Source organism: Sylvia atricapilla, chromosome Z (genome assembly GCF_009819655.1).
Source record: "Sylvia atricapilla isolate bSylAtr1 chromosome Z, bSylAtr1.pri, whole genome shotgun sequence".
Lineage (NCBI taxonomy): Eukaryota > Metazoa > Chordata > Aves > Passeriformes > Sylviidae > Sylvia > Sylvia atricapilla.
In genome coordinates, this window is record NC_089174.1 from 49,294,325 (window position 1) to 49,314,462 (window position 20,138).

The following is a 20,138-nucleotide window of genomic DNA, read 5'->3' on the forward strand; positions in this document are numbered from 1 at the left end:
AGACTGCATTATCTTTTAAATCTTCTTAAAAATTAGCATCTTATTTCACATAAAAAAATTAATTTACCAATTAATTCGTAAAGATTAGATTGGAATTGCCTCAAATCCAATTAAGCAACACTGCATGGACGTGCTGGGAATATAAATGCAATTACTGTAAATTTGTACGAACTGATTTGTTGCATTATCTTGCTAATCTAACATACAGTACTTTTTGTGTCCATATTGCAGACGGCAACTCCAAACTAACATGGCAGTCAGACTGTGTGATGTGGCTTCTCTGCTTAGAAGTGGTTCGTGGGCAGCAGAGCCTTGGACTGGGGTCTGTGGGACTTTTCTTAAATTCTGTAGGCTAATTTTTTACATGTTAATAGTGCTGAGGCCATACCAAAGTCTTTTAACCTTCTGTTTGGAATACTAACTTGGATATATGTTTCATTATAGCCTGTAGGTTGTGTTCCTCCTATTCTGTGAAAGCCTAGAGCACACTGGCATACTAAGACAATTTCCTCTGTAAAATCGTGATCTTCTGTAGAAATTGCACTGCAGTGGCTTGCCTTTCTTCTGTTGTCAATTAGATTTTAGTACTAATTGAAAATACACAGTGGATAATTGAAGAGGAATATCGTACTAAAATGGTTTTGGTATGGTCTGAATACTAAATTGCAGTAACTTTGAAAACCTGTATAGTTGTGTTTTTATGATTACTATTTTAAAGTTATAATTGCCAGTCTATTCTAAGATTTTTTTTAAAAAAACTATGAATTTATCTCAAATTATTTTTCTGAGTGAAGAGTATTTAGTGCTATCTCTTTTATGAATGGTTGTCTTTAGCCTATTGGTGGGGTATGCATTATTTGTAAAACGTATTGGTATCACTTTATTCAGAACAGATGGTCCTATAGCTGAGAGATGCTGTTTTCAGCACACACGGGCTACTGCAGCTGTTCACTTGAATGTTGGCTTAGGATCCCATTCTTGCCACCTGAACATGAAAATAAATGTGCAATTAAGAGAGAATTGTTTGTTGTCCTTGCTAAATCCTGCTAATTTGGGTCAATGAACACTTCAAATTTGAGAATGAAACATAAAAAGGGGAAAAAAGGCAATCCTACAGAGCCTCAGAGCACAGTATTTGTGACTGCTACCTTTAACAAGTATTCTAATGTTTTGAAAAGTAATTTATCTTAATTGGGATAATCTACTTTATCATCATTTCAGTGGACTTGTTTCTTCAGTGCCAGGAGCAGGTTACCCCTTGGAGTTTGTCACAAGGGAAGAAAATGTTGTTCCGGTTGCAGCCCTTCAGGAAAACTAGATCATGCTTTTTCTAATGAGTACTCTTAATAGATGTATCTCTTTTTTTGCATTGTGCTGCAGTAACCACTTGGAAAATACTTCTGTATGCAGAACACAGAACATAAAAGTATGTTCCCAGGGATGTCTAAGTTGGACTTCTAGTAAGAAACTCAACTTACCCCCTCTCAAATTATTAGGAAATGCAGTTACGCAGTCTCTGAACACAGTTTACCTCATCAGTTATTTGAATATATTCTGATTGCAAGTGGTGCTTTAAACAGGACTGTTAGGACAGACCTTTCAGAGGTCCTGATGCTGCTCTGTGATTTTACAAGAGGCTTTTTTGTGAGAACTCCTCTTAGCAGTTAAATTATGAGGCTAAATTTGAGCCTCATGATTGATGGATTTCTTTCATGAACTTTCTGTGTTGAAATATGTATTACTGGAGAATTAACTTACATAATTTTTTCTTGCATATTGTCCTAAACAGTTGGTCTCAAACTTAGTTGGTCCCAAATCTTAGATATTAAGATGCCATTAAAAATCCATTGTATTTACCAGCTGCTGCCATTCAGTCACTGACTGAGATAGCAGAGAGCCTTTTGTAGTTGTGGCAGCTTGTGGACAAGTGCTTGTGTACAAGTATATGATTTCTAATTATTTCTATTGCATCTTGCAGTCACCGAGTCACTTACTTTGGGGTGAGACACAGTAGAATCAGACTAGCTTGAGTTGAAAGTACCTTGGAGATTGTGTATTTGCCATGAACAGGGACACCTTCCACTAGATCAGGTTGCTCAAAGCTCTATCCCACCTGACCTTGAACATTTCAAGGGATGAGGCGTCCACCGCCTCTCTGGGCAAGTCCCTTACCACCCTGACAGTAAAGAATTTCTTTATACAATCTGTACCTACTCTTTCAGTTTGAAGACATTTCCACTTGTCCTGTTACTACATGCTCTTCAAAAACGTTTCTTTCCATCTTTCTTGTAAGCTCTTTTTAGGTACTGTTAGGCCACCCTGAAGTCATCTGTTTTCTAGGCTGAATAAACCTGATTCTCTCAGCATCTTGTCACAGGAGCCATGTTCTGTTCCTCTAATCCAGGCTCTCCTCTGGACTCAGTCTAACAGATCCATGTTCTTACTGTGCTGGGATCCAGAGCTGCATGCAGGTTCCAGATGGAGTAGAATCCCCTTCCCTCCCTGGATGCAGCTCAGGACACGTTTGGCTTTCTGGGCTGTGAGTGCTCGTGGCTGGGTCATGTCCAGCCTCTCACCCACCAGCCACCCCAGGTCCTCACAGGGCTGCTCTTGATCTGTTCATCCTCCTGGCCTGTGCCGATCATGGGAGGGTCCTGACCCACATGTAGCACCTTGAACATGGTCTTAAACCTCATGAGCTTCCCATGGTCCTACTTTTTGAGCTGTCAGGTCCTTCTGGATGTCATCCTGAGCCTCAGGGGTGTTAGCAGCCCTGCTCAGCATGGGGTCACCTGCAAACCGGGGGAGGGTGCACTCAGTGCAGTTGTCTGTGTTACTGGTGAAGAACTAGTGAATAGCACTGGTCCCAGTATGAACCCCTGAGGGCCACTACTTGTCGCTGATGTCTGTTTAGACTCTGAGCTATTGACCAACACCTCTGGGTGCAACTCTCCAATCACTTTCTTATCTATCTATTAATCTACCCATAAATATTCTCCGGGATAAAAATGTTGTAGGGGATTGTGTCAAAGGCTTTATATAAGTCTAGACAGATAACATCTGTAGCCCTTCCCTTGTCCACTGATAGTCACTTTATCACAGAAGAGCCACTTGGTTGGTCAGACAGGACTTGCCCTTGGTGAAGCCATGTTGCCTGTCTCAGATCACTTCCTGTCTGCCTTAGTACAGGTTCTAGGAGAATCTGGTTTATGGTCTTCTAGGTACAGTAGTTCTGGAATGGTCTAAAAGTAAACTTGGCTCAAGATTCCCAGAGTTCAGGTGAGGGAAGACATAAGAACAAGGAATTGTCAATTTTGTCAAATTAAAGCATTTAGAAACATGATTACAACCTGTAGTGACAGACGTTGGATGTTGTCAAGGATGAGTCTATTTTCCATCCCAGGACATTCATATAGCCTCTAAATATCTCTTTAAAGTACTAATCTTAATCTCTGCTATTTTTTATGAGAAGTATTCTTAGGATACAGTTAATGCCCATCTCTCTCTGCAAAGATTTAAATGCTACTTCCTTAAAAGCTGCATTTCATGTTTTTTCAATAACCGGTTGTAAGCTGATAGAAATTATTACTCTTGCAGTGATTACTCTGAGGCCAGTTTTGTTTGGTACCTTCTATAACAGAAAGGCTATGATTCACCTGAATGCAGGGAGTGGCAGGTAGAAACTAAGCTTCGAGTGCTGATTTAATTTATTGAGCTTGTAGAAGATAAAATTTATTTGCTTGCAAGATTTTAAAGTATTGTCTTGACTAACTGTTTAGTGCTCCTCTGTACTGGTGTTTGTTTGGGGTTTTTCTGCATGTAGAGGCAGTATATGACCTTGGCAGTACCATTTCTGCATAGTGACAGGTCTTTTAGGTTCTTGTTTGGACTCTACTGCTAGATACTGAAATTTGAATTTTAATCGTTCATGTTTTCTTTTTTTTTTTTTTCAGCAAGTAATTGCTGCCATGGAAACACAACTGTCTAATGGACCAACTTGTAATAACACAGCCCATGGTTCAGTCACTATAAACAATTGCTCATCACCAATTGATTCTGGGAACACAGAAGACAGCAAGACCAATTTAATAGTCAACTACCTTCCACAAAACATGACACAAGAGGAACTGAAGAGTCTGTTTGGCAGCATTGGGGAGATAGAATCCTGCAAACTTGTCAGGGACAAAATAACAGGTATGTTGGTTTGGGGGTTTTCTTTGTCTTCTCATTTTTTAAGCAGCAAACTCAGATGGTATTCTGCAGTTCTCCTAAGTAATAGAATAAAGGCAGACAGAACCAATGCTGATGCTACTAGTCAGAAGGAACGTTATCAGATGGATAATTTTTAAAATTATATACCCCCAAATTAAGTTTATTTATTTGTGTTTTGGTAAGTTTGAGTGCTATAAATGCTAACAGGACAATTAAACTTGGCTTCAGAGTACGGGGAAAGAAGATTTACATATGGAAAATCAGGTATTTACACAAAATTTCCTTGAATTTTAATTCAGCTTCATTGAAGTTATACTTTAGCACTTGTTGATGCAAAGCTGCTTCTTCTCAGGGATGCAGGTAATGAAGCTTGTACTTCGGAAAAAGGGCATATTATCTTACTTCGCAAGTAAAACTGCTCTTGAATTGCAGCACTTGAAGTTTCTGTAGTATGCACACTTGAATCAATTTATACTCTCTGGCTTGCTTGTTACTGAACAGTCTTTGGCTGACTGTTGTCTGTTTCCCCATGGCTCTGAATAACCAGCAGATCTTCCCACAGCTAATGACTTGTTCTTGAGATTTTACGTAGTGGAATGGGTAAATCTGTGAAGCACCTCCCTCAGCATGAGAGTCTGGGATACTGAAATCACAGATTGTAGTTGATCTGGCCTGACCAAACCTTAAAGCAATCTTTGCTCTTCAGGAAGAGCAAAGTGTGAAGATTGCTGAATGTTCTTGGGGATGCCAAAGAAACCAGATGGGGCTGATGTCACAGCTTGCTGTCTTCAGGTGAAGTCTGATTGGTGGAGAAAACAAGCTTGTTTTCTCTGTAGGTAATGACTTCAGTGCTTTAAAACAAAGGATCCCTTCATTAGGTGTTTCGTTCTCTGGTCCTTTTCACTCCTGTCCTGGGAGTTGGAAGAGGATGTGACTTGTCCTTCCTCAGTTAGTGGGATGGCTATTAAAAAACAGTACTTCTCTGTCTTGCATATTCTGCATATTTAGCCTTTCTTATTGTAGTTGCTTAAGAATGACTTCAGCAGCTACTGCTGGGCCACAGAACTAGCCCTAAAGGTCTTCATGATCAGTGTTCAAATTGTCCACATCTTTTCATGATGGGTCTGATGTTCTATTTGCCAAAAGCACACTGTTGCTGCTACATAGTTTCAAAAGACTTCTGACCTTTTGGAATGGAGCTGGACTTAATTGTAGACCTCTTGTTTCAAGGTGTTTTCTATAGAGCATGAAGTGATGCCTGAGAAGGATCATGAATTTAAATTACATTCTCAGTAGGAAAGAATTCCAGAGTTGAAGTTATTGGAGACAGTTTTCCTACTTCATCAGAGAGCATCTCCTCAGCTTTGAGAGATAATTTCAGCTGCCAGCAAAAATACTGCATCGGTCTTGTTCCAAAAGGTTTTAATATTGTGAGATTTAGAAATAGTGTCTGACCTCGTAACTGCATTGGGAGCAATATTTGTGATTTACGTAGCCTGGAGCAAGCTTGTGTTTGGAGAGGCTGAGAAGAAAGCTTTTGACTTTCAGTCCTGTTCTTACTCATTTTGAGGTTTTCTTCAGAGAGTTTTGAAAAGCAAATCTTTGTTTTCCTTCTAATTTCAGAATAGGGGTTCTTACTAGGTTCTGAAGAAGAGGTGTCACATGAATTTTAGACTTTCATTGGTCTAATTGCTCTGTTAAAGTGCAATATTTTTTTTGTCTCTCTTGAATGAACTGTCATGAGTGCTGGTTACTTGGTGAGTATCTTTAAAGGATAAGTTTAGGGTAGCACAGAAGTTGAAATATACTTATGGTAGCGCTGAGGTCTGTAATGGCTTGTGTGTCCACCACTCTGTGCCTGCTGGTTTGCCAACAGTGTGGAGTTTGGCCGTACATGTGGGCCAGTCCAGTCCTATCCTTAGCTTAGAGTTGTCCTGCAAGCTTTATGCCAGAGATCACATTTCAGTTCATGGCCATTGTCACTGCTGGTGGGCAAAATCAGCAGCAGGAAGGAAGTAACCATAGCCCACAGATCTTCAACAGCTTCAACAAGAAGTTGATCTCTGCCCACTGGGACAGAGATCAACTTGTTTACCCCCAAAGGGAATCCAGGGGGCCTGTGTGTGAAGTGTGATCTCTGCAGCTGTGCCCAGTTAGAAAAAACACAGTCCTGTCCTGAGAGTCAGTGTTACTTCTGCTGAGATCACTGGGTTGCCAGTGCCATGTGTTAAAATTCAGAGATCATGACCAGCCACTGTCATCTTGACCCAAATACTCTTTAGCATATAGTGGATTTAAACCAAGTTATGTCCCACCCTATTACTTAGTACGCACTTTGTGATCTGCAACACTGAAGTGCACTTGTATTATGGTAGAATCACAGAATGGTTTCAGTTGGATGGTACCTTAATAAACATCGGATTCCAACCTCCCTGCCCTGGACAGAGATGTTCCCACTAGAGGTGAAAGTGCCCTGTTTCTTTGAAGCTGCACACTTCAGGATTGAGAGGAGTTGAACTTGAAGGCTTTCCTTGTTTTTCCCTCTGGAAAACTTGTTTGAGGGGAAGGAGGCACCCTGGAGTTCACTTACTAATTTCATGTGAGTAGTTTGAAGTCAAAGTCCTGATTATTTTATTGATTTTTCACTAGGGATTTGCTTGTGAATAAGGGAGAAAACTGATCCATGAAGGTTCTTGATGGTCATCTCCAAACATGCACTTCATGGGCAGAATTTTCTGCTGGGGCAGAATTAGTAGCTGAAGTGAAGCCTGCTTTCTGTATTAGTGTAAAACCATTTCAAGTGTTACAGTGAGAACTAAAATAGCTGATTGCTGGGTTTTTTTTTGTTTTACTGAAGGTAAATAAATGTTGGTAATACTGAAGGTTCTAGCAGCTGCTGAACGAGAGTCTCTGTTCGTGTGAGAATCCCACTGACAACACCATCTGATAAGTGGGTCATGAACGGCGCTTTTATCTTCACTTGCTAACCAGAGAATCTGTCAGGAATGAGTCATTGTGCCTAGATATTTTAGAGTCTGTGTTAACTCTTGCATGCTTTTGACTAGTGCACATGTATGTCAATATAAATTACAAAACTACTGCATAAGTTAATCGTGGCTGTGCAAGAGGCAGGAGACCCTGACCTCAGCAAAGCAACATAACTGAATTCCAGTCAGCCATTTCAGATTGCTATTTAGTTTAGTTTAGATCCTTCTACATATTTAAAGGCAGCAGAGGTAACATTTATCATATAATAACATTTTATGTGATCTAATGTTAAGCATGTATAGTTAAAAAAAATGCTAAAAATACTCTAAATGTTAGGGAAGAGGATAAAATGGAATGAAATTTAACTACTGGAGCTGCCCCTAGTCAAGCACTTTAAAGAGTACATGCTTTCTGCTTGCACAACATAGATTTTGCAGCTTTTGAAAACAATACAAGAAAAAGTCATATTTAGCAGTTAAAAAGTAAGAGATACCATTGTATGGTAAACATTTTCTAGACCTACTTTTCTGAAACTTGAATATAGGTAAAAATGTGACTGTAATCTCCTTAAAAAAAAAGACAACTGCATTCTTTTAACTGCCACTGTCTATGGAATAATCTTGCAGTTTTCAGTTGTGCTTGTGGCATTGTTAGCTAAACTGAAACTCGGGGAATATAGACTCCTTAATTTCAGAAAGCAGCTCAGATGTCATAAATTTGGGAAAATATTTGTTTTCTTGGCTTCAAAACTAATGTACTGTTCTCCTATTAAAATAATCATATGCTCATGAAATTCAAAAATTATTTTCTTAAAAAAACAAGTTGCTCCTGAATAGGTCTGGTTTTCTTGTCTTGTTAACTGTGTTTGAGCAATTAATATTACTTATATGTGGATTTCATTTGCAGTTTAGCAAGCCTGCTTGTTTTGTCTAGAAATTGAGGCAGGATATGCTTAGGGACCTAGCCTGGGACTGTATTTTACATTAGTAGACTTGTGTATGATATGAGCTGTGAAGCTGTGGTAATACTGTTGCCTTCAGTACAGGCAACAGGTGCTCTGCAATTGAAGACTTCATCAGTTCCTAATGCCTTCTGTCTTCTCTGCTTGAAGATAAGGAGTAAGTCCACTTTAGGACATGCCTGCTGATAACTGTTACATGGCATTTCTTCCAAACTTGATCCAGATGCCCTACTGCGGTGCTTACGGGCTCGTTGAAAGTCTGATTCTCTCAGATGCTTTTTTCAAAAGAGTCTGGGTTCCTGTTTGTCTTGTGGTTGGCATCTGTCATGTTGTGGTGGTGTTTCTTTGTGGTCAGCATTACAGCTCATGGAGTAAAATGCTTCAAGTCTTATGTGACTCCTTTAAAAATTTCATAGACTTTTGCAGTCAGAGTACAATCCAGAGTGCTGTAGTCTAGTCTACGGTACACTGTGAGATGGATACTCATGTAGAGGAAGGATCACATTTTTTTATCTCTTACACTCGTCTCTGTAAGACTAAAGCTAACAGAGTATCTTGCTTAATTTTGTAGATTTCGTCTTGTTGTCTTGAAGATAATAGTTTCTGTTTTGCACAAACTGCAGATGTAAAATGCAGCGCACAATTCAGGTGTCTAGAGCCCTAGTTCTAGAAAAACTGCCTACAAGTTGAACACTTCCGTAAAATTGTTGAAGCAGCTGTATCAATATGTTTGCAACTAAAGTTTGTACGGGGAGTTTTGGTTCTCATGCATTTCCTGGTCTTCACTGAAGTACCATGGTAATAACTGCAAAGGATTCTGAGTTGGTCATAAAAACAGAAATATATAGTGTTGGACATGACAGTCTGAAGGAGCTTGTGCTATTCACAGTGACAACAGCAGTGATCACAGTTCAGTGTGGGCCATATATGTGCATGTAGTCAGTGCAGTGTTAGGAGGGGCTCTGCTCTGCCTGATCCTTGGTTATGGAGCACTCAGTCTCCTCTAGGGCTGAGTCAGAAGGAGCACTTATCACAATGCTGAATTATAGTCAGCCAAAACAACTGAGGCCATGACTTGGAGAAGGATTTTCTTTTCTGAGGGGTAAGTGGTGTGTTTCAGCAGAGTATGGCTGAAACATTGATCTCTTAGACATGGCTCTTAGGTTTGCTATGACTTGTACAGCAATCATTTGGTAATCAAGAGAAAGCCTGTTTGTGTCCTCAATGGAAGCAATACAAAGTGTTATCTGACTGGCTTGAATCTGGAACATGTGAAACTTGTTAAGCTCTGTAGCGTTGGCTCCTTCTATCGCAACATTTTAAATGTTAGTGACTGGCAAGGGCAGAGCTGTTGGAAACCTTATGCCTTGTCAGTGCCACTGCATATCTAAAACCGTTGACTTTGAAAATTATCTCAGTTGAGCCTGGACTGCCAGTTTCTTTCAAGTCTCTTGTCACTGTTGCTCTGAGCAGTCCTAGCTTTCTCTTCAACTCAACAACTTCAATTTTCACTTCCTTTAATGGAAGTACATTTTTATGGTATCTAAACTAACTGTACAGGAAGATGGGGGGGAAAATATGCTAGTATCTTAATCTGAGGAGCTTAATTTGAGTCTTCTTGCTACCTTGAAGATAAGGCAGGAGGCAAAGTAGGTGGGATCCTACCTACAAAATAGGTTTTCCTTTTTATGTCCCAGAGGGAGCATGAGGAAGTTGAAAGAGACAGTGTGGCATATCTGTGGAGGGGCTTAGTGTTTAGAGTTACTTTATTTACAGTATAATAAGTTTTAAGCATTTCTGTGACAAAAAATATAAAATTTTGAGCATGGTTGGGCAAGGAGTAGCTGGAATTTCAGGTACTTGCTCATGTAGTATGAGTACCTGATACAGAGAGAACCACATGAATGAGTAGAGCACAACAACTTTGTCATGTTTCAAGAGAGGCTTGCTATTTTTGTTAAACTCCCCAGCTCTTTTTCCTTGCTAGCCTTTACTTCCAATGTGTTTGATGTTTGCAGTCTCCTGTATCACTCTAATGCATCAGATGGTTTTGCAAGGTTTTGTGCACTTGGCTGGGAGAGTTGAGTAATTTGGCAGCTAAAGGGAAGAACTAGTTGAGGCAGCCTGCTCTTTTATGGTGTGCCGAGTCTGTGATACGCAGGGGTACTTACAAGGTGCTGCTAGGTGGTATGCTGAGATGAGTGAGTTTTTGTCAGCCTGGCCACTTCTGATTAAGGAAAGGTTGTGGACAAAGGGTGCTGCGTGGAAAGCTGTGTCATGCCAGTAGAACGTGTTGTGCAAAACTTGACTAAAAAGTGAAGTTACGAATAGCATCTGAATAGACTTGGAAGATATTTTCTATTTATATGAATTTTTATGTATTTCTGTGTGGTGGCTGACTTTTCTCTGCTGGAGTATCTTGCTCAAGACCTTGAAGCATAGATCTTCTGGGGACAGGGAGACTTGATCTTAAAATCACCTTTTTAATTTTTAAGTTTGTTTTGAACTCTGCAGATGCTAAAATGCAATTTCTGATGTGGTCTAGGGACTTGGTGAGTTATAGCACAAAGTTAAGAAAGTGATTTTGAACTTCATGTGCTGGTTTGAGAAAAGTGCAGCAGCAGACTATTGGCCTACTTAGCTAGCTTGGATGCTTGAAGTACCATCCTGCAGGGATAATCCTGAAAGAGTTAATTTTGAAACAAGCCTTATGTGTGGATCCAGAGCACAGCTAATGTCTTAAATCTGCTGAGGGGTTGTAACTAAATGGTCTTTGAGATTCCTTCTGACCCATGCAATTCTGTGGGTTTTTTTATACTTCTGATTGCTATTTAATATTACTAAGACATATTTAGCAGCATTTACTGTACCTTTTCATAGTAAGCAGTATAATTTATTTTACTTCACATATCTCCTGGAAAATGATTCATGTAAACAGGTGAGGATGAAGGAAATTATTTCACCTTATGTTACTCAAGATAGTACTTTATTGTCTTTGCACTTCCATATGATTTTTGCAGGCACAACAATGTTTTGACCTTTCAGAAGTTCATAGGCTTTGTTTGTACAAGTAAAAGAGGCAGAAAAGTCCTGTTTGACTAAATCTGCCAGGGATTTAGTATCATAGTGCCAACTTCGTGGAAGGAAGCTGGTTTTAAAACGATTATTCATCCTTATATTAACCTGAATTAATGAGTTGATCTCACTATATAGCATAAACAAGAACTTGATGTTTTAAAAATTTAACTCTTTTTAATTATCCTTTTAAATGTAGTTAGGGACCTTTCTGATCGCTAAATCTCTCTGCTTTTCAGCAAACACTGTACTTTTCGATGGAGATGATTGCAATATACATTATCTTGCACTTTTCTGCAAACATTGAAATTCACTTTTGTCAGTTTAGCATAGTTTACAAGAAGCTTGTTGAAAACACTGGGATTTGTAAACTGGCATTGGTCCTGTAGCGATGTGTACTATCTTACGTGCTTTTAGCTATGGTAGTACTCTTCGCTTCCACACTGGGAGTCACAGGCTGCCACTTTGGTGTATCTTATACTGTTTACTCTTTCATATCTGTATGTAAGTATGTTTTATGTCTTAGTGATCTTGCTGTTATGTGTTAGTGATCTTAGGCCAGCTGTTTGAATAAATGTTGATCTAGTGGAAGCTACTGTGTGAGAGACCTCTTGTAAGCTGAAGTGTTTACAGCTTAATTGCTTCTCAGGGCAGATGGGCTGTAAGATTAGAGCGAAGTATTTATAATAACGAAGATATGTTTTAGTGTTATCTTCCTCGGTTTGGGTACTGATGTAACTGACCTGCACACCCTGAGGCTCTTTTGCTCCAAGGACATGTGGATTATAAGGACCTGGATATCCCTAGAGAAAGCAGATACTTCCTCTCAGCCTCCACAAGCTGAGTGGTAACTAGTAAGACTTCAAGCTGCAGATGGTTCAAACAGGTCTACTGTGTATTGAAGCAGCTAGTATATTGTGTTAGAGAAGCAAGACCTTGAAATACATGCAAGGAACTTCCTAGCTGCATGTGTTTTATTTTCTAGAAAATATATGTGTATATATAAGTTTTATTTTCTTTTATCATGGTACTTCAACTGGCAATTCTTACTATGAAAATTTGCCAGACTGCCATTGTGATTTTCTGTGTACAGAAAAGGGCTTATTATACTATTCTCTATGGGATTTTTCTTTCTGGAGTATGTCAAGTCAGAGTGGAAATTGAAAGTTGTAGAATGCCACAGAAGAAAACTATGCAAGCCTGTGGTTATAGTGACCTAATACTTTAATCCACAGTAAAGAGGAAATAACTGAGAGGGCTGAGATCTTGTAGTTCATTTTAAGGTTCCTTTAATTTTTTTTTTTTTGTAAATCTACTAATTCCCACAGTTGTCAGGGACACAGCCATATTATCTTCAAAATTTCAGCTATATTGACCAGTTGTTGCAATTAATTTGTTTTTACCTTTGCTTATTTGAGGCATTTAGCAGAATTTACTAAAACAGAAGGAGATTTGTAGTCTGAATTCTTTCCTGTTTTCTGAGTTTCTGTATCTATTGTAGATAAGGGGTTTTTTGTAGTCTTTCTGGTAGCTGTGTCTTTGTGCATGTTAAACCAAAGCTCTTTTTGAAATGCAATTGGAACCTAGTACTGCTGCACAATTCTTGCATCTCTGGTAAGATGCATTGATTATTTCAGTTCTGCACCCTTCCGCACCACCTTCTAATCTGGAAAAGCCAGGCTTACTCGTGGAAGAATTTTGCTCTGTTCATGTAAGAATTAATTGTGGAGACATACTTCAATTTCAAATAATGAAAATTATCAGCACATTTTTTTTCCGATGTTTATTTAGCAACTACAAAGAGAAATTACTTTTTCCAGCTACTTAGTATTGCAGATTAGTAGTTAATATTTTTTAATTACCGCTGTTAAAAATGAGAAGAGGATGTTCCCCTTTTACATACTTTGAAGCATGTATTTTTCTGAGTTGACAGTTAAGACCTTTGCTTGGGAAATAAATTATGTTTTGAGGGAATTTTTTTTTACATTTTTTCATTAATCAACAAGGACCAGGGGAAAAGAACTCAAAAAAACAAACAAAAAAAACCCTCACAAACCAACAAAAAACAAGCATGTGATTGAAAGTAACATTGGAAGTTAACCTATGAAAAAGGTTCTCTGGAGCAGGGAAATTTTTTTCAAACAGGATCTTGGCACGTTTCAGGATGTCTTTCAAAACAGAAAAGCAAAACAATCGTTCCAAAGTAGTATGTGTTTCTGCAAAGTTTAGGAGAAGAATTTATATTCTGCTGTGTTATGGTTTTGGCTGGGAGAGAGTTCCTTTATTCTCAGCAGTAGGTACAGTGCTGTGCTTTGGAATCAGTATGAAGATAATGTTTATTATTTTCATACTGATTCCGAAGTATGAAAATAATTTCACTGAGGCTTTGGCTGTTGCTGAGCAGTGTTTACCCTGAGTTAAGGAGTGTTCAGTGTTTTGTGCTCTGCCAGCAAGCAGCTGTGGGAGCATAGCCAGGTCAGGTGACTTGAACTGGCCAACAATCTATTCCAGAATGTAGAACCTCATGCCCAAATGATAATCTAGGGGAGTTAGCTGAAAAGGGGCTGGTCTCAGTTCAGGGATAGGATTTGGTATTAAGCCAGTGGGTGATGAGCAGGGTTTTTTTTCTATCACTCATTTTCCTTGGGTTCCCCTCCTTTTTTATTTCCTTTTACTGGTAGTAGTATATGTTACTTTGTTTCAATTACTAAACTGGTCTTCACTGGCAAGCTTTTTTTAAAGTTCTTATCCTGTTTTCCAGGGGATGTGAGGGGGAGTGTTTTTAGTTGTGTCTTCTTAGTTGCCAGCTGTGTTTAAACCACAACAAAGTGTTGTGCCAGTTTTTTACTTGAGTGAGCACATTACCACAGGTTTTGAAACACCCCAGGAGGGGAACAAAGTACCTTATATCCACTTGCTTCTTTAGGGTGATTAAGTGGATACAATAAGGCAGAATATTTAGCGCTGCTGGCTGTATTCCTGAGGAGGAGTAAATTGACTGCAAAAGACAAAACTGAGATGCCGGGACATGTTACCACTAACAGTGGTAAAAATTAACGGGTATAGGTGACTTTCAGAAAAGTACTTGGTTTGGAAAATTCCATGGTACTCTTTCACCTTGGAGTGGTAAGGACCTTCTCCTTGTAATATGATAAGCTAGTTTGTATGAAACTGGGTGTCAAAAACTGGGTGTCTTTGTAAGAAGAATGGGTGTCTAGTTCAGTCTATTATTTCAAGTAGTTTGTAGCTGTTCCATGTTATGTCTGAACTTAAGGCAGTAATGGGTATGATTCTCAGTATTCCTCCTCCTGTAGTATCCATAAGCATTTCCTGTTTCTTTTGCTTGTGCAACAGCATGTACTTTTCCATGCAGTCCCTGCTTTCAACTACACTTTCTGGCATTGAGATCTTCTATTTGGACATGGGGGATGTCTGTTAATAACCTTCAACTGATGAGTCTTTTGGCTTGCTGAGCGTATTTTATCAGGTTCATATAATGCTTAGCATCCATGATACCCCCCCACTACAAACTTCTCATGCTGCAGGGAGGAGCCAGAGCCGCACCATCACTTTCATATCCAGCAACAAGCTTGTATTGATGAAGCACCACCATATGATAATGTTCCTCACATGTGAAGAACTCAAGCTATAATGCAGGAAGATGGCACCAAATTAATAAAGCATTGGACCTGTCTGGGATTAGACATAAATCTACTTACATATATGGGAGGATATACTGTCAAATACTTTGATCGGTATTTGATCCTTTTCATTCGTTCTTCAACTTTCATTATTCCAGATTAAGAGCGATAGCTGAGAAGTGGTTTAGGAGAAAGGCATTAAAGTATCAAATACAGAACTCCAGTAGCGATCATAGTTTATGGATGTTTTCTTACAAACTGCCCAGCTTTGCCTACTCAGTGATGGATGAGTTGTGTGTTCAGTAAGTAGAATCCATCTGCTGGAACTGTAATCAAACTTCAGTGAAATCAGGGGTTGCTCAATGACTTATGCAGGTTCTGTCATTTTGCTAAGCTGCTTTTAAAATTCATTTGAGGCCTTAATGCAAACTAAAATATCGTTTGAATCTTGAACAGTAACTTGCATTAAGAGTAAATAGAGTAAGAGTTGATGGTATTCTCTACTTACTCATTTAGCCCTCTGTGTTAGACCAAGTTGTGTAAGGAGTTTCAGATACAGTGCTGTACTTAACTGGATTGCATTTCTGAGTTTGTGCTCCTAGACTTATTCAGTATCAAGATAATGCTGTAGTAGTCTCCGTGGCATTACTCACAGATGACAGTAGTGACTCAGAAAGATGAGGCAACTTTTTTGTAACATAGTTGGTACCAGCTGAATGATATCTTATCTTTGCTCACTCTAGCATATTGTAGGGCATTCTGATATCTTAAATTGCAAATCAACACAGACAAAAGGGTTGGTTGTTTCTTACTCCTATATCTGAAACTCTATTAAATTTTTCATGCTTTTGAAGTTCTGCTGGAGTCTAATAGTATTATTTTTTCCATGGCCATGCTGGCTTGCTTTCAGGACAACATAGACTACTACCTGCAGCTTTTAGATTGATCTTTTCATAATCCTGTGGGGTTTCTGTAGTGCCACTTTGGCTTTCCTGTACTGGTTCATGGAACACATCTTCACTGAGAAATTTTAGGAGACTTGAAAAACTGTATGACTCCATGAGATGAATTTCAATGAGAGCCTTATATATGGTCTTCAAATGTTGTCATAGATGTTTCTTTTAACAGTGTTCTTCCATCTTTGCATGGAAAAATCTTGGAGTACAACCTTTGGTGTGATGAAAGGCAGAATAAAACCAAATATCAAGTTTCTGTGACCTTGATTCAGTTCTGATTACAGAAACATGAAGCTGTCTTCTTCTTGCAGTAGTTTAGTGGATCTTTGCCAATTAATTTCATAAACAGAGATAAGTTTATGGCTTTAAATACAGTTCAGTTGGTTGAGAACAGTGCTTGTAAAATGACCACTTACATGGCTGGAAGCAGAAAATGCATTACTGTTCACTAGAAAATGGACTGCCCTCTTTCAGTCTAGGTCTGGATGACAGTTTTTGGAGGAGTTAAATGCTGAAGGTGGGTGTAGCTGAAGTTAAAATATAGAAGAAATAAGATACTCAGTCTTCTGGAATTCCTCTGAGTTCTGTTTCTGTAGACTTGTAGACAATAACTTCCAATTCCTAGACTTTATTAACCTCAGAATTTTGTTCTTCACTGTAATATTGATGCAAATAGTATGTCCCATTTGGGCTTTTTTTCAGGATAAGAGTTTTTTTACCATTTCCTCTGTGATATTGAAGTTTTTACTGGCTATATTCCTGTAACTTGGTCTTTTGCAATAAGTTCTTTTTTGAAGAAGTTGAAATAGCATGATATGTCTGAAATGATGGGATGGTGACTATTGTAGAAAAATCCCATTTTTCTACAAGCAAATGTGTTTATCAATAATTTTTGGTTGTCCTGTGGAAGTGTATGAATGTGTTGTTTGCTATTCATACTTCTAATTTTCCAGAGTATGATTAGTCTGTGCTTTGTTTTTGTGAAAATTGTTTTATACCTTAGTGTGGTGTGTATTAATTCTAAAGTGTATTATTAAGGAGATTGTAAAGGGTTTGGCAGGTTTTTTTCTTGTTGTTTTTTCTTTTTGTTTGATATGCCTATCTGGGTGGCCATTTATGACATTTCTGGGTTTTCTCTTCTTAAATTTAGCAGTAATAGGATTCAGTTAGTGGGGCTTCTTTTCTTAGATTACTTTTACCTGATAATGAGAACTTAAAAGTTACAGCTCTTCTTGCTCCTGAAATAAACCAGTACATTTCTTAGAACTCATTCAGCCTTATTTGATCAGTAATGACATTCTGAAAAGGTTTTGAGAGCTCGGCTGACCGCAGAATTTGTCTTGACTCTGTTTTTTGTGGAAGAAATTATTACCTGATACTGTTAATTATTTATTTTGTTTGACCTTCAGACATTACAGGAATGTTTAAGAATTCCAGACAAGGTGCACGATTATCTGTGTACTCTGATAATGTAATCAACAATTGCTTCAAAAATTTAGCTTGCTCAGTCCTTTCACTGGGTCTGAATCATAGCTCTGGTGGGAAACAGCAGCCAAGGACTCCCTCATGTGGTGGGTGTCCCAGACTTTCAAAACAATCATGCTGCATTGTGAAGAGTCTGTTCTGGTTCATGTGAGTAGAAAGTGTGTGTTGGTGCAATTGGTTGGCTGTGAGAAGAAATGTAGCAATGAAAGCTCTTCTAGTGCTTTCCTTTCAGCACCTGCTAGTTATCTGCTAACAAGACCATTGTATACTACAGTGAGCAGTGTTGGGAGAAAAAAGTACCAGCTCTGTGCTCAAGCAAAGCAGTTCTACAGCAGTGGCTCTAGATTCTGTCAGGGAAGACAAGCTTCTCAGATACGCATGTAGGAAAATTATTTTCAGCAGAAGCTTTTTAGAGAGGGAAATCATGAGAACACAAGTTTAGTAGATAGCTGGACAGCAGGAGACCTGAGGGCCAGACTTTATATAGGCCGGAAATGCCTAAGGTCACACCTAGGCATTGAAATTTCTGTCGAAAAAACATTCAGGGAAGACCTACTAGAATAACAAGATTCTTTTAATCAGTCATGAAATAAAACTGTCATGGTAATTAGCTACTGTCTAATCATGGTGTTAGGCAGAAAGCAATATTCATCATTTTCAAGAGCTAGAAAATGTTGCAGGATTACTGAAATGGCAGCATTTAAGTTCACTGTGCATTTGTGAGGGATTCTTGAAAGGGTTTATTTAACTACTGTTAGGTTAAAAGTTGTATTCACCTACCTTTCAAGTCTTACTTTTAATGCGTAGTGCATAGTTATTAAACGGTTTCATGTAAAATGAATATTTCAGATAACTGAGCTCTTAGAAAAAAAGTATAGTTTGTTCTGGAAGGGAACTTGAAAGATCATCTAGTTCTAACCCTCCTTCCTTGGACAGGGACACTTTCCCTTAAAGCAGGTTATTCAAAGCCCTGTCCAGACTGGCCTTGAACTCTGTGGTGGGGCATCCCTAGTTTCTCTGGGCAACCTATTACAGTGTCTCACCATACTCATAGTAAAGCATTTCTTTCTTATACCCAATCTAATCTTGTCTTCCAGTTTAAAGCCATTCTGCCTTGTCTTATCACTACATGGCCTTGTAAAATATCACTTTTCAGCTTTCTTTAGGGTCCTTTTAGGTACTCGAAAGTGCTCCAAGATCTCTGTGGAGCCTTCTCCAGGCAGAACAAATCCAGGTTTTTAGCCCGTCCTCACAGGAGAGTTCCTGTAGAATCCCCTCCCTTGTCCTGCTGCCCACACTGTTTTGGATGAAGCCCGGGACATGTTTGGCTTTCTGGGCTGGGAGTGCTCATGACTGAGTCATGTCCAGCCTCTCATCTACCAGCAACCCCTCATCATCTCTGACAGGGCTGTACTTCTTTACCTACTCTGTGTTTGTCCTTGAGATTGCCCCAGCCCAAGTTCAGAACCTTGCACTTGGCCTTGTTGAACTTCATGAGGTCCTCACAGATGCACACACCTTTCAAGCTGTCCAGATCCCTCTGGATGGCATCCCTTCCCTCAGGTGTATCGATGGTACCACGTAGCTCAGTGTTGTCAGCAGACTTGCTGAGGGTGCCCTTGTTCCCATAGTTCATGTTGGTGACAGAGTGAAACACAGCTAGTCCCAGTACTTACCCCATACTAACTAACACTACTTGCTGCTTGTCGTTGGTGTCCACTTTGACATTGAGACATCGACTGCACCTCTTTGAATGTGACCATCCAGCCAGTTCCTTAGCCACCACTGAATCCATGTTTCTCCAGCTCACTGACAAGAACGTTGTGTGGGACAGTATCAGATGTTTTGTGTAACTGTGGGTAGATGACATCAGCCACTCTTCCCTTGTCCACCAACACTTCAACCGTGTTGTAGAAGGCCACCAAATCTGTCTGGCACAATTTGCCCTTACTGAAACTGTGCTATCTGTTGTCATCTCTCTGTTTTCCATGTGTCTTACCTTAATTGGAGGATCTGCTTTATTATCTCATGCTCAGAGATGAGACTGACAAGCCTGTAGTTCTCCTCCTTTATTTATTTCCCTTTTTGAAAATGGAGGTTATGTTTCCACTTTTCCACTCAGTGGGAACTTTATCAGACTGCCACAGCTTCTCAAATATGGTGGATAGTGGTTTAGCCATTTCCTCTGCCAGTTAGTTCCCTTAGGAACTCATGGATGTATCTGACCAGATTTTACTGCCTTGTGCACCATCAGGTTCCTTAGATGGCTTTGCACCTGATGCTTTTTTAGAGTAGGCGGTTCTTCATTTTTCTAGTTCCTTCTTTGCCCTTCAGGACTTGGGCAGTGTGGCTGGAGCACTTGCTGGTGAAGACTGAGGAAAGAAGAGTTGTTTAGTATCCCTCAGACCTTTTTATGTCCCTGATAATCAGGTCATCTTACTGTTCCAGAGAAGGCCCACATTTTTCCTAACCTTTCCTTTCACCAGCTTTCTATGGAGATGTTTTTCTTGTTTGCCTTGACATCCCCGGCCAGATTTAATTATTTAGCTTCTCAGAGCTTTTTATTTGCCTTTAAACATTAAAAATGGATAAGTGCCACCTCTATTGCATCTACTTAACTTGACCTCTTTTCTCTCTCTGGATAGTATCTATTTGTTCTGAATATTGGACAGCAGAGGATTTTCTTTGGGCTTTTACATCTGTGTGCATTATTTATAGTTTATAGGAAGCAGTTATGAAACAACTTGGGTAGGATACAGCTAATTTATTTGTGGCTCTTCTCTGATAAGAGACTGTGAGTTAGCCTGTGTATTTTTGAAG

The 20,138-nt window shown here is 39.2% G+C and overlaps 1 protein-coding gene across 2 annotated transcripts in view; it reads left to right on the plus strand.

The window, feature by feature from the left end:
• Positions 1-235: 235 nt before the first annotated feature.
• ELAVL2 (ELAV like RNA binding protein 2) overlaps positions 236-20,138 on the plus strand; it is a 45,290-nt gene continuing 25,387 nt past the window's right edge. For both annotated transcript variants that reach the window (XM_066338536.1, XM_066338537.1), the window contains exons 1-2: positions 236-322; positions 3,954-4,194. In XM_066338536.1, coding sequence (XP_066194633.1) covers positions 251-322; positions 3,954-4,194 — 313 coding nt within the window. In that variant the 5' untranslated portion in view covers positions 236-250. The remainder of the gene's footprint in view (positions 323-3,953; positions 4,195-20,138) is intronic.